This window comes from Sus scrofa, chromosome 10 (assembly GCF_000003025.6).
Source record: "Sus scrofa isolate TJ Tabasco breed Duroc chromosome 10, Sscrofa11.1, whole genome shotgun sequence".
In the NCBI taxonomy this organism is placed as follows: Eukaryota; Metazoa; Chordata; class Mammalia; order Artiodactyla; family Suidae; genus Sus; species Sus scrofa.
This window is the reverse complement of record NC_010452.4, coordinates 19028145-19047321: the sequence shown is the minus strand read 5'-3', so window position 1 is coordinate 19047321 and position 19177 is coordinate 19028145. Positions and strand designations below refer to the sequence as shown.

At 39.4% G+C, this 19177-nt stretch overlaps 2 protein-coding genes across 3 annotated transcripts in view; one reads left to right on the top strand and one right to left on the bottom strand.

Annotated features, from left to right (window-relative positions):
* The window catches only part of CNST (consortin, connexin sorting protein), a 93279-nt gene extending 92341 nt beyond the window's left edge, over nt 1–938 (bottom strand). The window contains exon 1 of the mRNA XM_021064469.1: nt 629–938. The gene's annotated coding sequence lies outside the window, so the exon portion shown is untranslated. The remainder of the gene's footprint in view (nt 1–628) is intronic.
* On the top strand, nt 979–18509 carry TFB2M (transcription factor B2, mitochondrial). 2 transcript variants are annotated; one of them, XM_021064472.1, is made up of 8 exons: nt 979–1434; nt 2546–2634; nt 6202–6355; nt 7381–7529; nt 10077–10166; nt 12936–12998; nt 16510–16658; nt 17503–18509. In XM_021064472.1, exons 1-8 carry the CDS (start codon nt 1131–1133, stop codon nt 17678–17680), a joined length of 1176 nt encoding a protein of 391 aa, XP_020920131.1. In that variant the 5' UTR covers nt 979–1130; the 3' UTR covers nt 17681–18509. The 2 variants fall into 2 exon arrangements, with proteins under 2 accessions (XP_020920131.1, XP_020920132.1); XM_021064473.1 differs by lacking the exon at nt 10077–10166 and having other exon boundaries at nt 984–1434.

The window sequence follows — 19177 nt, the reverse complement described above, 5'->3', positions numbered from 1 at the left end:
TGCATTCCACGGTACAATGTCTTTGACTAAGTTTACAAAGGCAACAAAATAAGCATCCAAAGACCTTAATCTTCTGAAGCTTAGAAATACATTGTAAGCTTTTAAATCTTAATTTTAAATCTTTTAAATACGCAAATTAAAAATAACAATCAAGGTAAACATTGTCCCAGGAGGAGGAAAGGAAGGGAGACACTAGGCGGTTCCTGACAACCAAGGCGGTGAGCGGAAAAAAAACCAAAAAACACAGGTAGGAAGGAAGATAAAACCCCTCTCAGGGATGGAGAGTCGGGGCTATGAGCAGCAGAACAGGAAGGAACAGAGGCACAGCGGCAGCCGCAGGCTCCGCGGGGAGCCGGGCGAGGGACGGCTTTGGGCGCGAGTGCCCTAGGGAGGGAGAAATGGGCGCGCTGCGCAAGGAGAGACGAGGGCGGCGAGAGAAAAGAGAGAAAAACAGGAGAGCGGAGACGGGGCGGGGGTGAGAGTACCGCGCTCCACCGCACCAGGAGGGCAGAGGCGGCTCCGCCGCCGGGGGAGGACAGCACCGGGGGAGGAGCGAGTGGGTTCCCAAAGGCTTTTCCCAGGGCCGCGAGCTGGCCGGCCCCCTGCGTCCCACTCGTCCTCTCCTCACCTGGGAACGGGAGACGAAAGGAGGGCTACCACCGGGCGCCGGGTCTGTTTCCAGCCCCGCTCGCTGACATGGCGGCCGACGAGCTGTCACAGAGCTTGCTCGGGTCTCCCGCCGTTCGGGTGGAGGGGACACCTCTTGCCTTCCCGCCCCGCCTCTCTCTGCGCACCCCTCCCGGCGGGCGGGCTGGCGGCCGGCGGCCCCTGACCGCGGAGCATAGAGCGCGGGCGGCTAGAGAGGAGGTACAGAGGGCTGACGACCATAGAGTAGGAGCCCAGCTACCTCCGGCCGTCCACTCACAACCCTCGGGCGTCTGTGCCGGCACGGAAGCGGATGTGACGTCAAGGTCACACCGGCGAGGTCGCTCGCACGCACAGTGTGGAGTGTTTACTTCCGCCGGCGTAGTCCCGGGATCAGGAGAGGTTGCACGTGGGTCGTCCTGTATGGAGTTCGTCAACGTTGTAACGAGCCCGGGTGACTTTGGGACGAACCTTAGAGGGGGACAATGTGGGTCCCATGGGCGGGGCTTCCACCACGGCTAACGCTCTCAGCCTTGACCGTCCCTGGGCGCTTTTGCACTTTGAGGTCCGGAGCGGCAAGGAGGAAGGATGTTCCGGCGGGGCACCGCCGTGCCTTGTCTGATTTCCAACCGAAGCTGGTGCCCTGTGTGGGTTTCGGGAAGTCGCGTGTGTACAAGCACAACTCAGAACCCAAGCGGTACATAACTAATCCGAGAGTGGCTGAGAACTTGGTGCGGATCCTGCGAAGAAAACGAAAATCTGGCCAGCTCTTCCTGGAGTGCAATCCGGGTGAGTCCTTCATGGACTGCATTTTCTTGGATATTCACTTCTGCAGATCGTCTAAAACAGGATTTGAGCAGTTTATATGGTCTGTGTTAATCATGACACCACAAGATATTTCCGTAGCAGTTTGCACTTTGAAAAGTATTTTGATAAAAGCTGTGCTTCTATTTCCCCGTCTTCCCAAAACAACTTTTATCTTTTCTGTGCATCTTTTATAGACCATAGCAGGATACTGGGAGCACAAGATTTATAAACTTGACAAAGAATTTTTTTAAAGCACTATTTCCTATCATGAATTAGTTCTGTTTAGGTCTGGCAGATAGCCTGAAAGTGGTAGGCTAAAGGCAGTCTTTTTTGGTTTGGTTTTTTGGGATTTTTTCTTGAGAGATAGTAAAACATCGTGATTAAGAGTGCTGATTTTGGAGTTCCCATTGTGGCTCAGCAGAAACGAATCCGACTAGCTAGCATCGAAGAGGATTTGGGTTTGATCCCTGGCCTCGCTAAGTGGGTCAGGGATCCGGCGTTGCGGTGAGCTGTGGTGTAGGTCGCAGACATGGCTAGGGTCCCACATTCCTGTGGCTGTGGTGTAGGCCGGCAGCTACAGCTCAGATTGACCTCCTACCTGGGAACTTCTATATGCCACGGGGTGTGGCCCTAAAAAGACAAAAAAAAATAAAGGGGACAGGCTTTGCAGTCTTCAATGGAATAAATTCAAAGCCAAGGAGCACTGCTTAACCAATTGTGATGTTGGAGTCAAGTGACTGTATTTAATTCCCAGTTTCCTTATATAGAGTAATTATACTCTGGGGATGTTGTGAGAATTAAAATTAGATCATACAGGGGTTCCCACTGTGAGTCAGAGGGTTAAGAACTTGACATAGTGTTTGTGAGGATGCTGGTTCGATCTCCCGCCTCAGTGGATTAAGGATCCCGATTTGCTGTGGTTGTGGCATAGCTCAGCAGTTGCAGCTCCAGTTGGACCTCTAGCCAGGACACTTCAGGCATGGCCACAAAAAGAAGAAAAATAATTAGGTTATCCAGGTAAAACGTGATTTCTTTATATTGAAAGAAATTATTTTCTTTTGCAAATAAAGTTTTCATTTTGTTAATGTATTAGGTCCTGGATTCCTGACACGAGCATTACTTGAAAGTGGTGCCAGAGTGATTGCCTGTGAAAGTGACAAAGCTTTTATTCCACAATTGGAGGTATATTTTTGTTTCTAGAAATAACTTATTGTTCAATCAGCTACCTTTGACTGGTTTAGGTAAGCATAGTTTATCTTCAAAGAATTGTTTTCAGGGGCCATGCCTTAAATATATTGCTCCCAGTGACTAGGACATAGTAAATATCAATGTTTGTTGAATTACTAGAAGATTGGATTCAGAGACTTTTCTTTTTCTGGTTCTATCTCTGCTACAGATGGATAACTTTGATTAAAATGTTAAATTGGTATCTCGAGGCTTGTTTTGTCATCACTAGTAGACTATGCTGTGCCCCTTCTTTCTTAAGGCTTAGAACTAAGCTTAGAGTCTAGTTGGAGTAAAAGATTAGATGTAGAGTGCTAACATAAGACTATGTTAACTCTGGATTTAGAGTTCCCAAGGTAAGAAAGAATTGATACATTCAGACAAAATTTCATGGACTAAAGGCATTATCCAGTTGGATTTTGTAATGAATTTGGATTCATGTATAGCAGACAACTTCACATAACAGTGATGTGGAAATTACTTGCCTCATTGCCCGCCTCTTTTTCTTTCTCTTTCTCTCCCTCCCTTCTTCATACATCTTTCCATTCAATTCAGGAAGCTTATACTTCCTTGTTTCAACTTCCTAAAACCACGTTAAATGGTATTATCTGAAACCACAAGATGACAACAAAAAATGACAAAATCCAGGTTTTTGTTTTTTGTTTTTTTGCTTTTTAGGGCCACACTCTCGGCATATGGAGGTTCCCATGCTAGGGGTCGAATCGGAGCTACAGCTGCCGGCCACAGCCACACCAGATCTGAGCCATATCCTTCCTTATATGTAACCTATACCACAGCTCACAGCAACACCAGATCCTTAACCCACTGAGCAAGGCCAAGGATCGAATCTGCAACCTCATGGTTCCTAGTCGGATTCGTTTCTGCTGTGCCACAACAGGAACTCCCAAATCCAGCTATTTTTAAATAAAACTGTGTAATTAGATTGTTATTTTTTCCACAAATTAAAAAACCTAGAGTTTAGCCAGGTTCTTTAATTGATGTTAAATCTGCTGGAATGCCAAAAACATAGAGAAAGAACACATTAAATTGTTCAAAGATTCAAGGTCATGAAATGATTAATTAAACATAGCCATTTGTAATTTCAACCTGGAAATTAAAAGCAAGATAGCTCTTGTCTTGGTCTTTAAAAAGGAAGCCTAGTTTTGAAGATTAATCTACATTTTACAAAATAATTAAGATGACATTAAAATGTTCTTCTGTTTATAGTTGGTTATCCTGTAGCACCATAGTTGCTTTCCTGTAAGATCAAGATAACAGTCTTAATTTAAAAACAGTTGATTCATTGGGGAGATAAAAAGAGGGTTAGAGGCTAGGAAATTCCTCACAAACAGTATTTCCTACCGGAACATCAGTCATAAAATGTTTCTAAAGCTGATAATGTAAGCACAAAATTTAAACATCATTGACTAAATCCAGTCTTTGATTAGAACTAGTTTTTTCTTTGGTTAAGGCTTTTCTAACTCCTTATTCCCTCCTCAGCATAAGCGAGCTGAGCCTTCAGCAGAATTTCTTTTACCTATGTCATAAAGTGAAAAGACATTCAGAGTTTTGCGTGAATTCATGTATTTGCCAGAATTAACAAAGAATTTAAATAGAACCTTTGTGTCCCTGAATCAGGACCTTAACGTGATGATGCTCTTACCAGACAGTATTTCTAGCTACCCTAATGCTCTCAATTTCGTTCCTAAAAACTGAAAGGATTTTCAAGGATAATGCTTGACTCTGGGTTTTTATCTGAATTTAGACTCTCTCTCACCCTACTCCATTCCCGAGATAAAATTCCTGGGACTTCACATTAACAAGCAGCAGCAGTTTGTTTTCTTATCTGGATGTCCAAAAGATACACATGTTGCAAATTGTGTTCCATAAGAGTAAGTCATGATATATCTCATTTGAATTGTGAAAGCTATTGCTGCAGAAATAACTATATCTTCAGTTCAAGAGACATCAGGTTTTGTGGTAAACTGCGTCATACTTCAGCACATTTATGTCTTTAGTCTAGACTACTCCACGGACTTCTCTGTTCAGGTCTGCAGCTTCCTCCTACCTAGCATCTCCACTTGGATGGTCCAATAGCCATCTCAAAATTAAGGGACCATAAACATGATTTCCAGTTGCAGTCTGTTCTTTTCACTTTTTTTTTTTTTTTTTTTTTTTTTTTGTCTTTTTGCTATTTCTTTGGGCCGCTCCTGCGGCATATGGAGGTTCCCAGGCTAGGGGTCCAATCGGAGCTGTAGCCACTGGCCTACGCCAGAGCCACAGCAACGCGGGATCCGAGCCGCGTCTGCAACCTACACCACAGCTCACGGCAACGCCGGATCGTTAACCCACTGAGCAAGGGCAGGGACCGAACCCGAAACCTCATGGTTCCTAGTCGGATTCGTTAACCACTGCGCCACGACGGGAACTCCCTTCACTTGTTTTTTTTCTCAAGGGTTCTCTTGAGAAAAATCATTCAAATTTACTAGATTTAGAAATAAAATCATATTTATTGGTTGAATTCTAAGTTAAGAAAACTTTTTTTTTAATTTATAACTTTAAATTGTGAATTCATTGAAACATCAATAAATACCAGTACAATTTTTTTGTGCATGAGAACATCAGTGTATACATCAAAACATTGCTCTCTTCTGTTTGATTTTGTTGTAACTTGGTATTAAGTTTGTAGAGTCTGTAGCTAATACTTCCTCTCACTATTGTGTTCTCTAGCCCTACTGCCAGGTGTAGGGCAGTAAAAAGATTTGGGTATATTGGATGCTTCTGGTGGCCTTTTTTTCTATAGTTGCCTCTGTTTTTAGAAAAAGTAAATGATAGAGGAAAATGGAGAGTGCCCTACACATTGAACTAAGTTCGCTTGGTGAAGGACCAACTAAACTGTTCTGGATAAAAGAAATACTCTCTTGAATCTATGTGCCCTTCACTTTAATGTAATTATTATTTTCTGTTGTAAAAAATTCTCCCATGTCTAACCAATGGAGTGCAGCTCTGAATAATAGAAGCCATTGAGGGAAAGTAAAGAAAGTAAAAGGATAAGTAATAATTTGTTAATGTCACTTTGTCACATTGATTTCTATTAACTGTTACATTTTAGGGTATGTTAGTAATGTTTTCTTTACTTTTTTTTATTTTTTTATTTTTTAGGGCCGCACCTGCAGCATATGGAAGTTCCCAGGCTAGGGGTCAAATCTGAGCTGCAGCTTCTGGCTTACACCATAACCACAGTAAGGCCAGATCTCAGCCACATCTGCGACTGAAGTCACAGCTTTCGGCAATGCTGGGTTCTTAAACTGCTGATTGAAGCCAGGGATCAAACCCACATGCTCATGAATGAGTTGGGTTCTTAACCCACTGAGCTACAACAGGAACTCCTGTAATGTTTGCTTTATACCTTTTTTGAGAGAGTAATATTTTTCAAAGAATTAGTTTTTGAAATAAATCTTGGAATTGTTACAAGGTCTGCATAACACTGACATTTCTAAACATGTTATCTCTGTCTCTCTTTAGGATCTAGGACAGAAGCTGGGTGGAAAACTAAAAGTGGTCTACTGTGACTTCTTTAAACTGGATCCTAGAGGTCATGGAGCCCTAACACCTCCGATCATGACTGCAGAGACACTTTTTCGGAATTTGGGAATAGGACCAAATCCTTGGTCAAAAGGTGATTTTTGTCATTCAGTAAATCAGGTACCTTATAATTTGTCAGCTTTGTATAGCAGTACACCAGATATAAAGTTTATGGTCAGTTGCTCTTAAATTGAATATGGTTTTTCCCTCACCTCGACACACAGCGCTTTTATAGAAGCTAAGTTATGGATCAAGGAGAGATGCTAAGGCTTGGTTTTAATTGAAATAAACTTAATATACCTAATAATTTGGTTTGACTCAGTGAAGTATGGTCATGGAAACAGTGTTAAGAATTTATTTAGGTGTTCTGGTCATGGCGCAGTGGAAACAAATCCGACTAGGAACCATGAGGTTGCAGGTTCGATCTCTGGCCTCGCTCAGTGGGTTAAGGATCCCGTGTTGCCGTGAGCTATGGTATAAGTTGCAGATGTGGCTGGGATCCTGCGTGGCTGTGACTGTGGTGTAGGCCGGCAGCAACAGCTTTGATTAGACCCCTAGCCTGGGAACCTCCATGTGCTGCAGGTGTGGCCCTAAAAAGATAAAAAAAAAAAAAAAAAAAAAAGACTTATTTAAAGACTTTTGCTAATATTCTTTTTTTAAAAGACTTCCAGTATTTTATTATTTTTTTGCTATTTATATAATGATATTTTTTTTCATTATAGCTGGTTTGCAGTGTTTTGTCAGTTTTCTATTGTACAGCATGGTGACCCAGTTACACATACATGTATAGATTCTTTTTTCTCATATTTTCATGCTCCATCGTAATTGACTAGATATAGTTCCCAGTTCCTGCTATGCAGCAGGATCTCATTGCTAATCCATTCCAAAGGCAATAGTCTGCATCTATTAACCCCAAGTTCTCAGTCCATCCGGTTCCCTCCTCCTCCCCCTTGCAACCACAAGTCTTTTCTCCAAGTCCATGACTTTGTTTTCTGTGGAAAGGTTCATTTGTGCCATATATTAGATTCCAGATATAAGTGATATCATATGGTATTTGTCTTTCTCTTCCTGACTTACCTCATTTAGTATGAGAATCTTTTTTGCTTATATTCTTAACAGGTGCGGCTTTTAAAGTAGTTGGCGTCCTACCAACTAGAAATGAGAGAAATACACTTTGGAAACTCTTACATGATCTGTATTCTTGTACTTCTATATATGAATATGGACGGGTAGAAGTAAACATGTTTGTTACCGAAAAAGAATGCCGGGTAGGTTATTAACAAGTACCTGATTAGTTTTTTTGTTTTAAAAAAGTTCTGTGATTTTTCTCTGAGTTGTCCTAATCCATGTGGTTTTTATTTGGGTCATGACGTTTGAGAGTACTGCTGAGGTGGTTTTTTCAGTTTCTATGGCGCACTCTTTAGATTTTTTTTTTTTTTTAAGTTTTTTTTTGGTGTATGTGTGTTAAAATATATGTAACACATACAGCTTACCATTTTAACAGTTTTTATATATGTACACTTCAGTAACAAGTCTTTTCACCTTGTGGTCCAACTGTTACCACCAACCAGCTCTTCTTCAGAACTTTTTCATCGTTCCACACTCACACTCAGCGCTCATGAAACACTAATTCCCTGCACCCCTGGCAACTGTTGTTTTACTATGAATTGTTTGTGAATTTGACTAGTCTAGGTACTTCATGTAAATGGAATCATACAGCATTCCGTTTTGGGTCTGGCTTATTTGACTTAGCATAGTATCTTTAGGGTTCATCCAAGTTGTAGCATGTGTCAGTATGTCATTCTTTGTTAATAATAATAATATGCTGAGTAATATTTCATGGTACATTTACACCACCTCAACACCTTTTGTTTATCCATTTCTGTCAATGAATATAATTGACGTGTAGCACTGTATAAATTAAAGGCATATAGCATAATATTTGGACTTACATATGCCATGAAATGATTATTGTATGAGTTTGGTGAACATCCATCGTCATATACAGATACAAAATAAAATAAATATTTTTCCTTGTCATGAGAGCTCTTCAGATTTACTCTTCACAACTTCCGTATATAACACAGCTCAGTGTTAATGATACTAATCATGTCATGCGTTACATAACTGGACATCTATACCTTTTGACCACCTTCATTCAGTTCCCCCTCCCCTCCACTCCCTGCCTCTGAGAACCACAATCAGGATCTTTTGTTTTTTGAAGTATAATCGATCTAAACATTATGTTAGTTCCTGCTATACAACATGATTATTTGATTATTTCTACCTTACAAAGGGATCACCATGATAAGTCTAGTTACCATCCGTCATCATACAAAGATACTACAGTGGTTTTGACTATGTTTCCCACCCTGTGCGTGGCATCCCCCTGGTTCATTTATTTCGTAACTAAAAGAGTATCTACCTCTATAGTTCCTTCATCTGTTTCACTTACTCCCCCATCCACTCACCTGTAGCAGCCTTCTGTTTGTTTCCTGTATCTATGACTGTTTCTGTGTTTATGTATTTTGTTTTTTAGATTCACATATAAGTGAAATCATGCTGTAGTTATCTTTGACTTATTTCGCATAACACTCTCTGGGTCTATCCATGTCAAAAGTGGCAAGATTTTAGTCTTTTATGGCTAAGGTATATATGTGTGTGTGTATATATATATATATCATATCCTCATCCATTCGTATGTCATTAGACACTTAGGTTATATCGCTTTCTTGGCTATTGTGACTAATGCCCTAGTGAACATAAGGTTTTACACTACTTTTTTATTCTCTGAAATCGAAGGGCGCCCTTAAGTCCTTGAGAGTTATATGTCTTTGCTGTCCAGAGCGCTTCATGTTATTAGTCTTTTAATGCAGTATAACCCGAAATCCCTGTTTGTATGTAGGAGAGCTCTGAGTTGGGAGGGAGGTGGAGGCAAGAAAGGAAGGGGTGATTTCTTCACTGAGATCCAAGTTGTAAGTAAATATTGACTATCCCTGGAAAGAGCAGGAGACTCAGATCCTTGAGGCTTTACACCCATGAGAGAATGAAAGGAAGTGAAATAAAAAATGCTTCATCAGGTTACATCTTGCTCCTGGGAAAATGTTCTAATGTTTCTTTTACCATGGACCTTGTCACATTTGGTTTCTTCTCTCTCTAGTGCCCTCTCATTCAGTGAGGTGACCTCCAAGCTTCCAAGTGTCAGCCTAAATCTTTCTTGACTCAAAATTTAATAGTCCAGCTAATACATATTTCTAACACAATTACCATTCTCCACAGTAATTACACATTTTCGTTTCACTTTTTTTGTTTTATGAGAATTTATGAGATTATATAGTTAAAGAAAATCTCAAATGCATTATATTTTAAGTGTGCATAATAATATATTTCAGTATGAAAATTTTAAGATTTTTTCCTCTTTGAAATAGTTATTGTTAAGATTTTGCACTTAATTCTAATTTTCTTTCATTTCTAGATAGAATTAAGATCCAACTTTTTTTTTTTTTTTTTTTTTTTTTTGTCTTTAGGGCCACCTCCACAGCATATGGAAATTCCCAGACTAGGGGCTAAATCAGAACCATAGCTGCACATAAGCACAGCAACATAGGATCCAAGCCATGCCCGCGACCTTCACCACAGCTCACAGCAATGCCAGATCCTGGACCCACTGAGCGAAGCCAGGGATCAAACCTGCATCCTCATGGCTCCTAGTTGGGTTTGTTACCAATGAGCCACGATGGGAACTCCCAACATTTGATTTTGATTAATTGACTATAGCTATGTGTAACATGTACCTTCTGTTTTCTTTTTACTAGAAAATAATGGCAAATCCTCAAAATCCAAACTTATATCAAGCACTAAGTGTACTCTGTCAGTTAGCTTGTGGGATTAAGGTCCTGCATACGGTAAGTAAAAGCCTTCTAAATTTCAGCAGAGGACTTCATCATTTTTCAAAGAAGTTAGATTTCTGTAACCAGTAAATGGAGAAAAATTAAAAGATGAATTTTTTTTTAATTTTCCCCAAGTGTTGAAGATAATAGAGCAAGGTAACTTTGTGCTGATATTTTTCTGTCAGAAATATTTATATTTTTCTCTGATTGTAAAAATAATATCATTATAAAAATGCGAGACATGTTAAAGAAAAAGAAGAAAAGTCTTTTAAAATCATCACTGTAGGAGTTCCGCCGTGGCACAACCGGATTGGCATGGTTTCTAGCCCTGGCCCGGCCCAGTGGGTTAGGGATCCAGCATTGCCATAGCTATGGCATAGGTTGCAACTATGGCTTGGCTCAGATCTGATCCCTGGCCTAGAAACTCCAAATGCCATGGGAGTGGCCAAAAAAAAAAATACATACACACATACATGCAAAAAAAAAAAAAAAGTTAAAAAAAAAATCATCACTATAGTTCTACCGCCCAGAAATCACTGTTGACATTTGCGGCATAATTTTTCCTGGTGGGTTTTTTTTGTTTTTTTTTTTTTCTTTTCTTCTTCCCTTTATATAGTGAAGAGTGTATTATTGTTTTCATTTACTAGGTAATAGCTATTTTTAAGATTTTTTTTTTCCCTCTACCTAAACATTTAAGTTTTTAATGGTTACTCAATACCTCATTATAGAGCATTGCCCTTTTTAGTTTATTTCCTTAGGCAAGATCAGAGTTGTCTAGTAGAAAGGTAATACAGGCCACATGTATGGTTAGTTATACATTTTCCAGTAGCCATGTTATGAAAAGTAGAAAGGAAATAGGTGAAATTAATTTTAATATTGTATTCAACCTCAATTCAAAATATAATTTCAGTGCGTAATCAATATTTTAAAACTAGTTATCACATAATTTATATCCTTTTTTGTGTGTGTACTAGAAGTCCAATGTATATTTTAGTTAAAACATCTCAATTCAGACTGGACATATTTCATGTGTTCACTAGCAACATGTGACTGGTAGCTACTATTTTTTAGGGGGGCTGTTGATCTTAATAGAAGTCTAGAGTACCGGGGAAAAATGATCAATACTACTTTCATGTTGTAATTTGCCCATTAGCGCTCTTTTTTAAATTTTAATGAGTATAGATTATGAGTACAGACGAGTACAGATTTACAATGTTTTGTTAATTTCTGCTCTATAGCAGAGTGACTTAGTTATACATATTTTTTCATGTTCTTTTCTATTATGGTTTATCAAAAGATACTGGATATAGTTCCCCGTGTTATACAGTAGGAGCCCATTCTCTCTTTTATTTTAGTAGACTAGAGTATATATCAAGTAGTTTTTATAAGGTATATCATTGTGTTTGTTATCCCCTGTTCTTCCAAGGTTATACTGGTTTAATTTAAAAAAATTTTAGAGTGTTTGTCTATGTAGACTCTTCATTGCTTTTGTCCAGAAATACAGTAAGACCTTCAGTGCATAATTAGTTGTTGGAATGTTATTTAATTTTAACTTTTGTTCTGATTCTGTTTTCTTCCCTCCAAACCATATCAGGTGGTTAGATTGGCTCTCTATGTTCCTTGTCTTTCTTATCTATAATGCTCTCATTCTCTTTCTGTATTCCCAGAAATCTTTTTCACACTTAGCTTTCTGCCTGTACTTTACATTGTGATCTTGGTACGGTAGTTCTTGGTTTCCCTAAAATCTTTTCTTAACTCCAAGGATCTCTCCTTCTGTGAGCTTTTCATCTCAGCTCCTCTCTCCTCGTGGCGTTTGGCTAGTTTCTTCATAGAAGCCCAGTGAGGTTTTCAGGATAGTTGTCTTTTTCTGCAGTATTCGTTTTTAAAGGCCCTGTGTTGAGTTTTACTGTTTATTAGCCTCCAGAAAGGAGAAATCTTTCTGGACCCAACATTTTTAACATTGGTCCATTGTGTGTCTACATCTGGAGGGTCTATTGTTGAACTCAGTGCCCAGGGGCCTGCAGATTTTCCTCTCATGTGGGTTTGGTGGATGGGAATAAGGTCCCCTCTGTGCCCGCTGCTGGGGATAGACCAAATCGGGGGGGAAGCTGTAGTGCCCACTGCTTGCTGCTGCTGCCGCTGCTGCTTTGCCTTCCTCTACTTAGCGATGTTCCTAGAACTGCTGAGAATTTCACAGATAGGCAGCAATGCATTTTTATTCCACTTCCATTGCTACTGCAGTTAGTATTAAATTAGCTTTTCTACAATAGGCTTTCAAACCTTAGGTCCAGTATTGTACGTTTTAGTCTCTTCAGTCTGTGTTAAAAGCGGTTATTTTGGAATTTAATGTGTGCATGTGTGTACATGTAACTATCTTCTGGTTGGTTCTTCTTTTTTTTTGTCCTTTTAGGACTGCACCCGCAGCATATGGAGGTTTCCAGGCTAGGGGTCGAATCGGAACTGTAGTTCCTAGCCACGGCCACAGCCACAGCAATGCGGGATCTGAGCCATGTCTGTGACCTACACCACAGCTCCCAGCAATACTGGATCCTTAACCCACTGAGCGAGGCCAGGAATCAAACCCATGTCGATGCTAGTCGAGTTCGTTAACCACTGAGCCACAACGGGAACGCCACATGTTGTTTTTCTTAAGTTCAGTTAGACTAGTGACTTGGATTTAATTTCGTTCTGTTGTTCAGGCAAGACATCTATAAAGGCAGTAATATCGTAGAGTACTTTGACGAAAGAGAATTAAAAGTAATGTTTTGTTTATCTTTCCTCAAGGAGCCTTGCTCATCATTCAGAACATTTATCCAAAATGGGCAGCTGGAAAAGAAGCAGCATAGGGTAAGAAAGAATGAATACCTTTCCCTGTTTTCCTCTAAATGAAACATCCTTTGTTTTCTTTTACATTATCTGGAAATTTTTGATTTTAGAATATCTTGAAATTTTTAAAATATCTTATTGCTTTAATAAGTTCAAATTATTTTGAAAGAGAGTTGTGTTTTTCAGCCCTTTTATACAGTGTGTGCTAGCATAGTAATAGGCCTAAACACCAAATCTGACTTCTGTTTTTCATCTTTTGAAAGGAAGATAACTCTCAAGTTTGGAAAATATAATCATTTTGATATTAACCTGATTTGATCAACTAAAAGGTTTTATACCTTATTAGTAAATCAGATATGTAATGTCACTGCTTACAGCAGTTTATTTCACTAACAGGTACATCTTGTGTCTAAGCTTAGGGGTGAGGCTTTAATTTTTGTTTATTTTTTCCCTTTCTATAGAACCAAAGTGATGATATTATAAATTTGTGATTCTCCATTTAGATTATAATAGGGCAATTTACAGTGAAATTGTAATCAAGTAGCTAAAGTGTCAGCAAAAAAGTTTGTACTCAGTTCAGAAGTGCCACTTCAGGATTGACTGTTAATGACGCCATAATCTCCACATATTAGTTCAGTCTGAAGTAGTTTGCTTACTACTTTGTTTCTTCACTTGCTCTTGCCTCCAGAGGAAAAACAGAAAATTATCAATTTAGATGTATTCTGATTTTATTTATTTGTTTTTATTACTCATTGGCCACACCCTCAGCATGTGGAAGTTCCTGAGCCAGGGAACAAACCTGCAGCACAGCAGCAGTACAGGCTGCTGCAGTGACAATACCAGATCCTTAACCTGCTGCACCACAAGAGAACCCCAGGAGTATTCTGATTTTAATGTGATTGGTGATTGTAGGATTTTAGTTCTCTTTCACCATCCAGAAACATAAGTTACATAGGCTCACAAAATAGGAGTAATACATTTTGGCTTGATGCCACTAGGCACTTATCCAAGTGATCTCAAAATGAATAGCTGCATACAGCACACTTTCTCACTTTCTCAATGACAGTGTCAAAAGCTAAAACACATATTTGGCTAACATAATTATATAAACTTTTAGGGATGAAGATGAAATAACCAAATGTTATGTTTCGTGAGAGAATTTTATTCAGGTATTTCACGTATCTTTGATATCAGTGTGTTCGTAATTGCTACAGAGGCACTTGGAGACATTTAACAGTTTTTTAAAGCACATGATCTTCATTTCTATCCAAGTGGTTTGAAGTTTCCACTATTTTTTTCTTTTTTTAGGGCCAAACCTGTGGCATATGGAGGTTCCCAGGCTAGGGGTCTAATCAGAGCTACAGCTGCTGGCCTATGCTGCAGCCACAGCAACGCCAGATCTGAGCCCTGTGTGTGACCTACAACACAGTTCATGGCAATGCTGGATCCGAGCCACATCTGCAGCCTACACCACAGCTCACAGCAATGCCAGATCCTTAACCCACTGAGCGAGGCCAGGGATCAAACCTGCAATTTCATGGTTCCTAGTAGGATTCATTTCTACTGTGCCACGACGGGAACTCCAAGTTTCCACTTTCTTAAAGCTATATTTTTGTGCTTCCACTGGAACTTTTTTCCTAAGCTATAAATAGTCATTGAACATCAGGAAAGATTTTTTCTTCCCTATATCTGTAACTCTAAATCTATTTACAAGGTGCTTTTCATTTATGTATTTATTTTTTGCTTTTTAGGGCCACACCTATAGCATATGGAAGTTCCCATGCTGGGGGTCAAATTGGAGCTTTAGCTGCCAGCCTACAGCACAGCAACAGCAACACAGGATCGGAGCTGCAACTGTGATCTACACCACAGCTCACAGCAATGCAGGATCCTCACCAGGTGCTTTTTAAAGTCACCTTCAAAAGATTTGGTAACAACAACCTATAATGCTTTCTATTGTGAGGCTATTCCTATCCCTGATTAGTAATTACAAAATAGGAGTTCCTGTTGTGCCTCAGCGGTAATGAACCCAGCTAGTATTCATGAGCATTCGGGTTCAACCACTGGCCTCACTCAGTGGGTTAAGCATCCAGCATTGCCGTGAGCTGTGGGGTAGGTCGCAGATGTGGCTTGGATCTGGCATTGCTGTGGCCGTGACTGTGGCTGGCAGCTGTAGCTCTGATTTAACCCCTAGCCTAGAACTTTCATATGCTACACGTGTGGCCCTAAAAAGCAAAAAAAAAAAAAAACCTAAATGTTTGTGTTATTATCTTCCTTTTTTCTTTTCTTTTTTCTTTCTTTTTTTTTTTTTTTTTTTTACTGATTTCTTCAGCTATAGGCATTCAAAACTAAAAATCAGAATTGATGGAAATTATTTTTGGACAACATGTCTTCCAAAAAACAGTATTTACGTTTAAATATGCATATTATACTTACTTATTTTAAAGTAAATAAGAGATTATTAGCTAATATGTGAGATTTCCTAAGAACTGAAACATAAAGCTTCCTCTTCTGAGGAATAATTTTAGGGGAGAAGATATGTTAACTTTTCATTAGATCATATACAGTTTTATTTTAATCTGTATAATACTGTATACCAGCGCATGCTGGCAAACTTTTTGTGTAAAGGGCCAGATTTTAAACATTTTATGCTTTGCAGGCCATATACAGTCTCTGGCACATGTTCTTTGTGGGATCATTGGTGTTTGCTTTTAAAAATCCTTTGACTGTAAAAAACCATGTTTAGCTCCACACTCTATAATTTTTAAAAATCCAATTAAAAATGACAAGTCAGTTTTTCTTATCCATAGGATCTGGTATTACATCTCCAATACAGAAGAAACTCACTATATGTTAGTATTCAGTTTATGATTTCATTTTTTTCCCTGCTTACAAGTTAATAAGCCATCACTCTTTCATGGATGCTGGCCAAAGACACATTTTCCTGGATCAGTCAAAGGACTTTATTGGTCCCTAAATCCCATGGAATAGTGTAATATTGTTGCTCAGTTGGATGGATGGTGCGCATACAGTGAGTTTGCATTGCAACTGAGGAGCACAGAGTTGGGGGAGTCCACCACTTTTATAGCAAATATTAAGGAAGCCCACTTTTTGTGCTGTAGGGAGACATTCTTTTATCCTTCAAGGCGGCTCACTGCAAACAACCCTGAGAAATGTCCCAGGGTTGGCACATCCACCAAGAACCTATAGAGAGGGAGTTTCCACTGTGGCACAGCAGGTTAAGGACACAGCATTGTCTCTCCAGCAGTACAAGTTTGTTTCCTGGCCCGGCGCAGTGGGTTAAGGATCCCGAATTGCCACATCTGTAGCATAGGTTACAGCGGTGGCTTGGATGCGATCCCTGGCCTGGGAACTTTTATATGCCACAGGTGTGGCCAAAAAAGAAAGAAAAGAACCTACAGAGATAAACAGGGTCTATTGTGCCTGCCTCTTCCAAAATGTGGCTTAAGTATGTTAGCAAACAATGGTATATATTTTATGACTAACACAATTTATTTTCCTTTCTTTGCAGGAATCAGAACAAAACCTGTGTTTTATTCAATTGAGTCCTCATAGAAATTTATTTGCAAGAACCTTAACACCTTTTAACTATGATGTGTTTTTTCACATGGTAAGGCAGTGTTTTATGAAACGCAACGCCATGCTGGTAGACCATTTACGGTAAGTAAAAAGAGTAAAAAATTATCCACTTAATGTGAGAATTATACTTTTGTGTTAGAGCTATGTTGTTTTGTATCTTCGTTAACAGAGTGAGGTAACATCTTTTTGCTTGTCTATTTCTTCAGAATACCTCTTGCTGGTACACGTTTTGAGGAAAATGTATTTTCCACATAAGCTCCTAAGCCTAATGGTTTTTTTTTCCTTCTTTGAAAAAACAACCGGGAATGGCTGCAAGTTGTTTTGTCTTTGTTAGAGTAAACGCCCGGGATTAAGGTACCTGAAGAACTGGCGGGCGTGGAGAAAGTTAGCACTCCAGCATAGCCACCATCTCTCTCTCTCTCTCGTCATTGCCTGTCCTCAGTGGTTCTGCTTCCTAAGCAAAGTAGTCACAGATCATTATATCCCCCTGGTCCTCCTGCTCTGTATATTTCTACCTAGTCGTATAAACTTACACTGTTATTACCTGTTTCGTATCGCTATACTTTTTATGTAGGGCTGATGGGTACAGTTCTGTACGTCATGCATTGTACCGCGTCCTCAGTAGCCCATAGACAAAGTACTGTCAGAGGACCGGCAAAATGTTAAAATAATCCCGCTGCGACGGGAACTCCATTAGGACATGTTTTTAAAGCCTAAATCTGCTCTTTCCATTACAGGCAAACTGTAAAATTTTAGGAATAGACATATTTAAAGCTGTATGTTATACTCAGGCTCTTTAAATAAGATTAATTGTATATAATAAGTTAGGCATTTTAAATTGGGCTTAGAAGCCACCTCTAACACTATTGACTGACGTTTGTTATGAAGAAGAATTAAGCATATTTACTTTGTGTTTATTTTGCAGTTCATTGAGTCCAGTTGATGCATTGCATATAATGAACCAAATGAGAAAAAAACACAGTATGAAAATAGTAGATATGTACCCTGAAGACTTTCAGCGTCTCTTTGAAATTATAGAATGTTCCAAAGATGGTGCCTGTAGGTGGCTATATGATGACTTCATGGAAGATACACTCACATAGGAAGTGGACTGCTAAGCCATTTATTGGAGCTTTTTGTTTATTTGGAATTATGACACAAATGAAAAAGAACCGAGCTGGAAAAGCTCACAGCCTTTCAACAGAAGATAACTTCTTGTTTTGCGCAACTGAGCAGATAATTTCTTCTGCAGTCGATACCATTAGTGTATTGGATGAAATAATAGCTGCTGTTTTATTTAAACTGAATAAAATGAAGACTTCAGTTCATTGTGGATTTGATCAAATTAGATTTGTCTTGGAGTTCCCAACATGGCTCAATGGAAACGAATCTGACTAGCATCCATGAGGATGTAGGTTTGATCCCTGGACTTGCTCAGTAGGTTAAGGATCTAGTGTTGCCATGAACTGTGATGTAGGTCACAGATGAGGCTTGGATTTGGCATCGCTGTGGCTGTGGTGTATGCCAGCGGCTATAGCTCCAACTCAGCTCCTAGCCCGGGAATCTCCCTGTGCCATGTGTGTGGCCCTAAAAAGACAAAAAAAGATTTGTCCTAAATTCCTATCTGTTATAAGCATACTGGTAGTTGTAGGGTATTACGGGATGAAATTTAGTTTTAGAAATTCTTTTGGCTAAATACTGTACATTGTATTAATTTAAATACTCTATTTTCACTGTAAATTTTTATATCCTCCCAGGGTGGGCTGAGGGTCAGAAGAGTTTGTACATGTTACACTTAGGAAGTAAACTGACTTAAGAGGTTTGTTTTACTTTTCAATGTGTTGAGATGTATTATCAAGTATTGTACAATTAAATTATTTAAATTTTAATATGGCTTAAAATGTTTTTAGAAATTAAAATATTTTAATAAGATTTTGTGACTTTTTTCTCTATGCAATGAAATGTTAAATTGACCCTAACTTATTCACTTTAAATTCTGTCATATGGGAGTTCCCATTGTGGCTCAGCAGAAACGAACCCAACTAATATCCATGAAGATGCAGGTTCGATCCCTGGCCTTGATCAGTGGGTCAAGGATCCGGTATTGCTCTGAGCTGTGTTGTAGGTCTCAGACACAGTTTGGATCCCGCGTTGCTGTGACTGTGTCGTAGGCTGGCAGCTACAGCTCTAAATCGACCCCTAGCTTGGGAACTTCCAAATGCCACAGGTACGGCCCTAAAAAAAAATTCTGTCATGTATAGTCAGGGTAATTTGAGTGAGTAATTCTGTCTTTGTTATTCAGAAGCCTTCATGCCTTTTTTTTAATTTTTTTTTATTTTCCCACTGTACAGCAAGGGAGTCAGGTTATCCTTACATGTATACATTACAATTACATTTTTTTCCCCCAGCCTTTCTTCTGTTGCAACATGAGTATCTAGACATAGTTCTCAATGCTATTCAGCAGGATCTCCTTGTAAATCTATTCTAAGTTGTGTCTGATAAGCCCAAGCTCCCGATCCCTCCCACTCCCTCTCCCTCCCATCAGGCAGCCACAAGTCTCTTCTCCAAGTCCATGATTTTCTTTTCTGAGGAGATGTTCA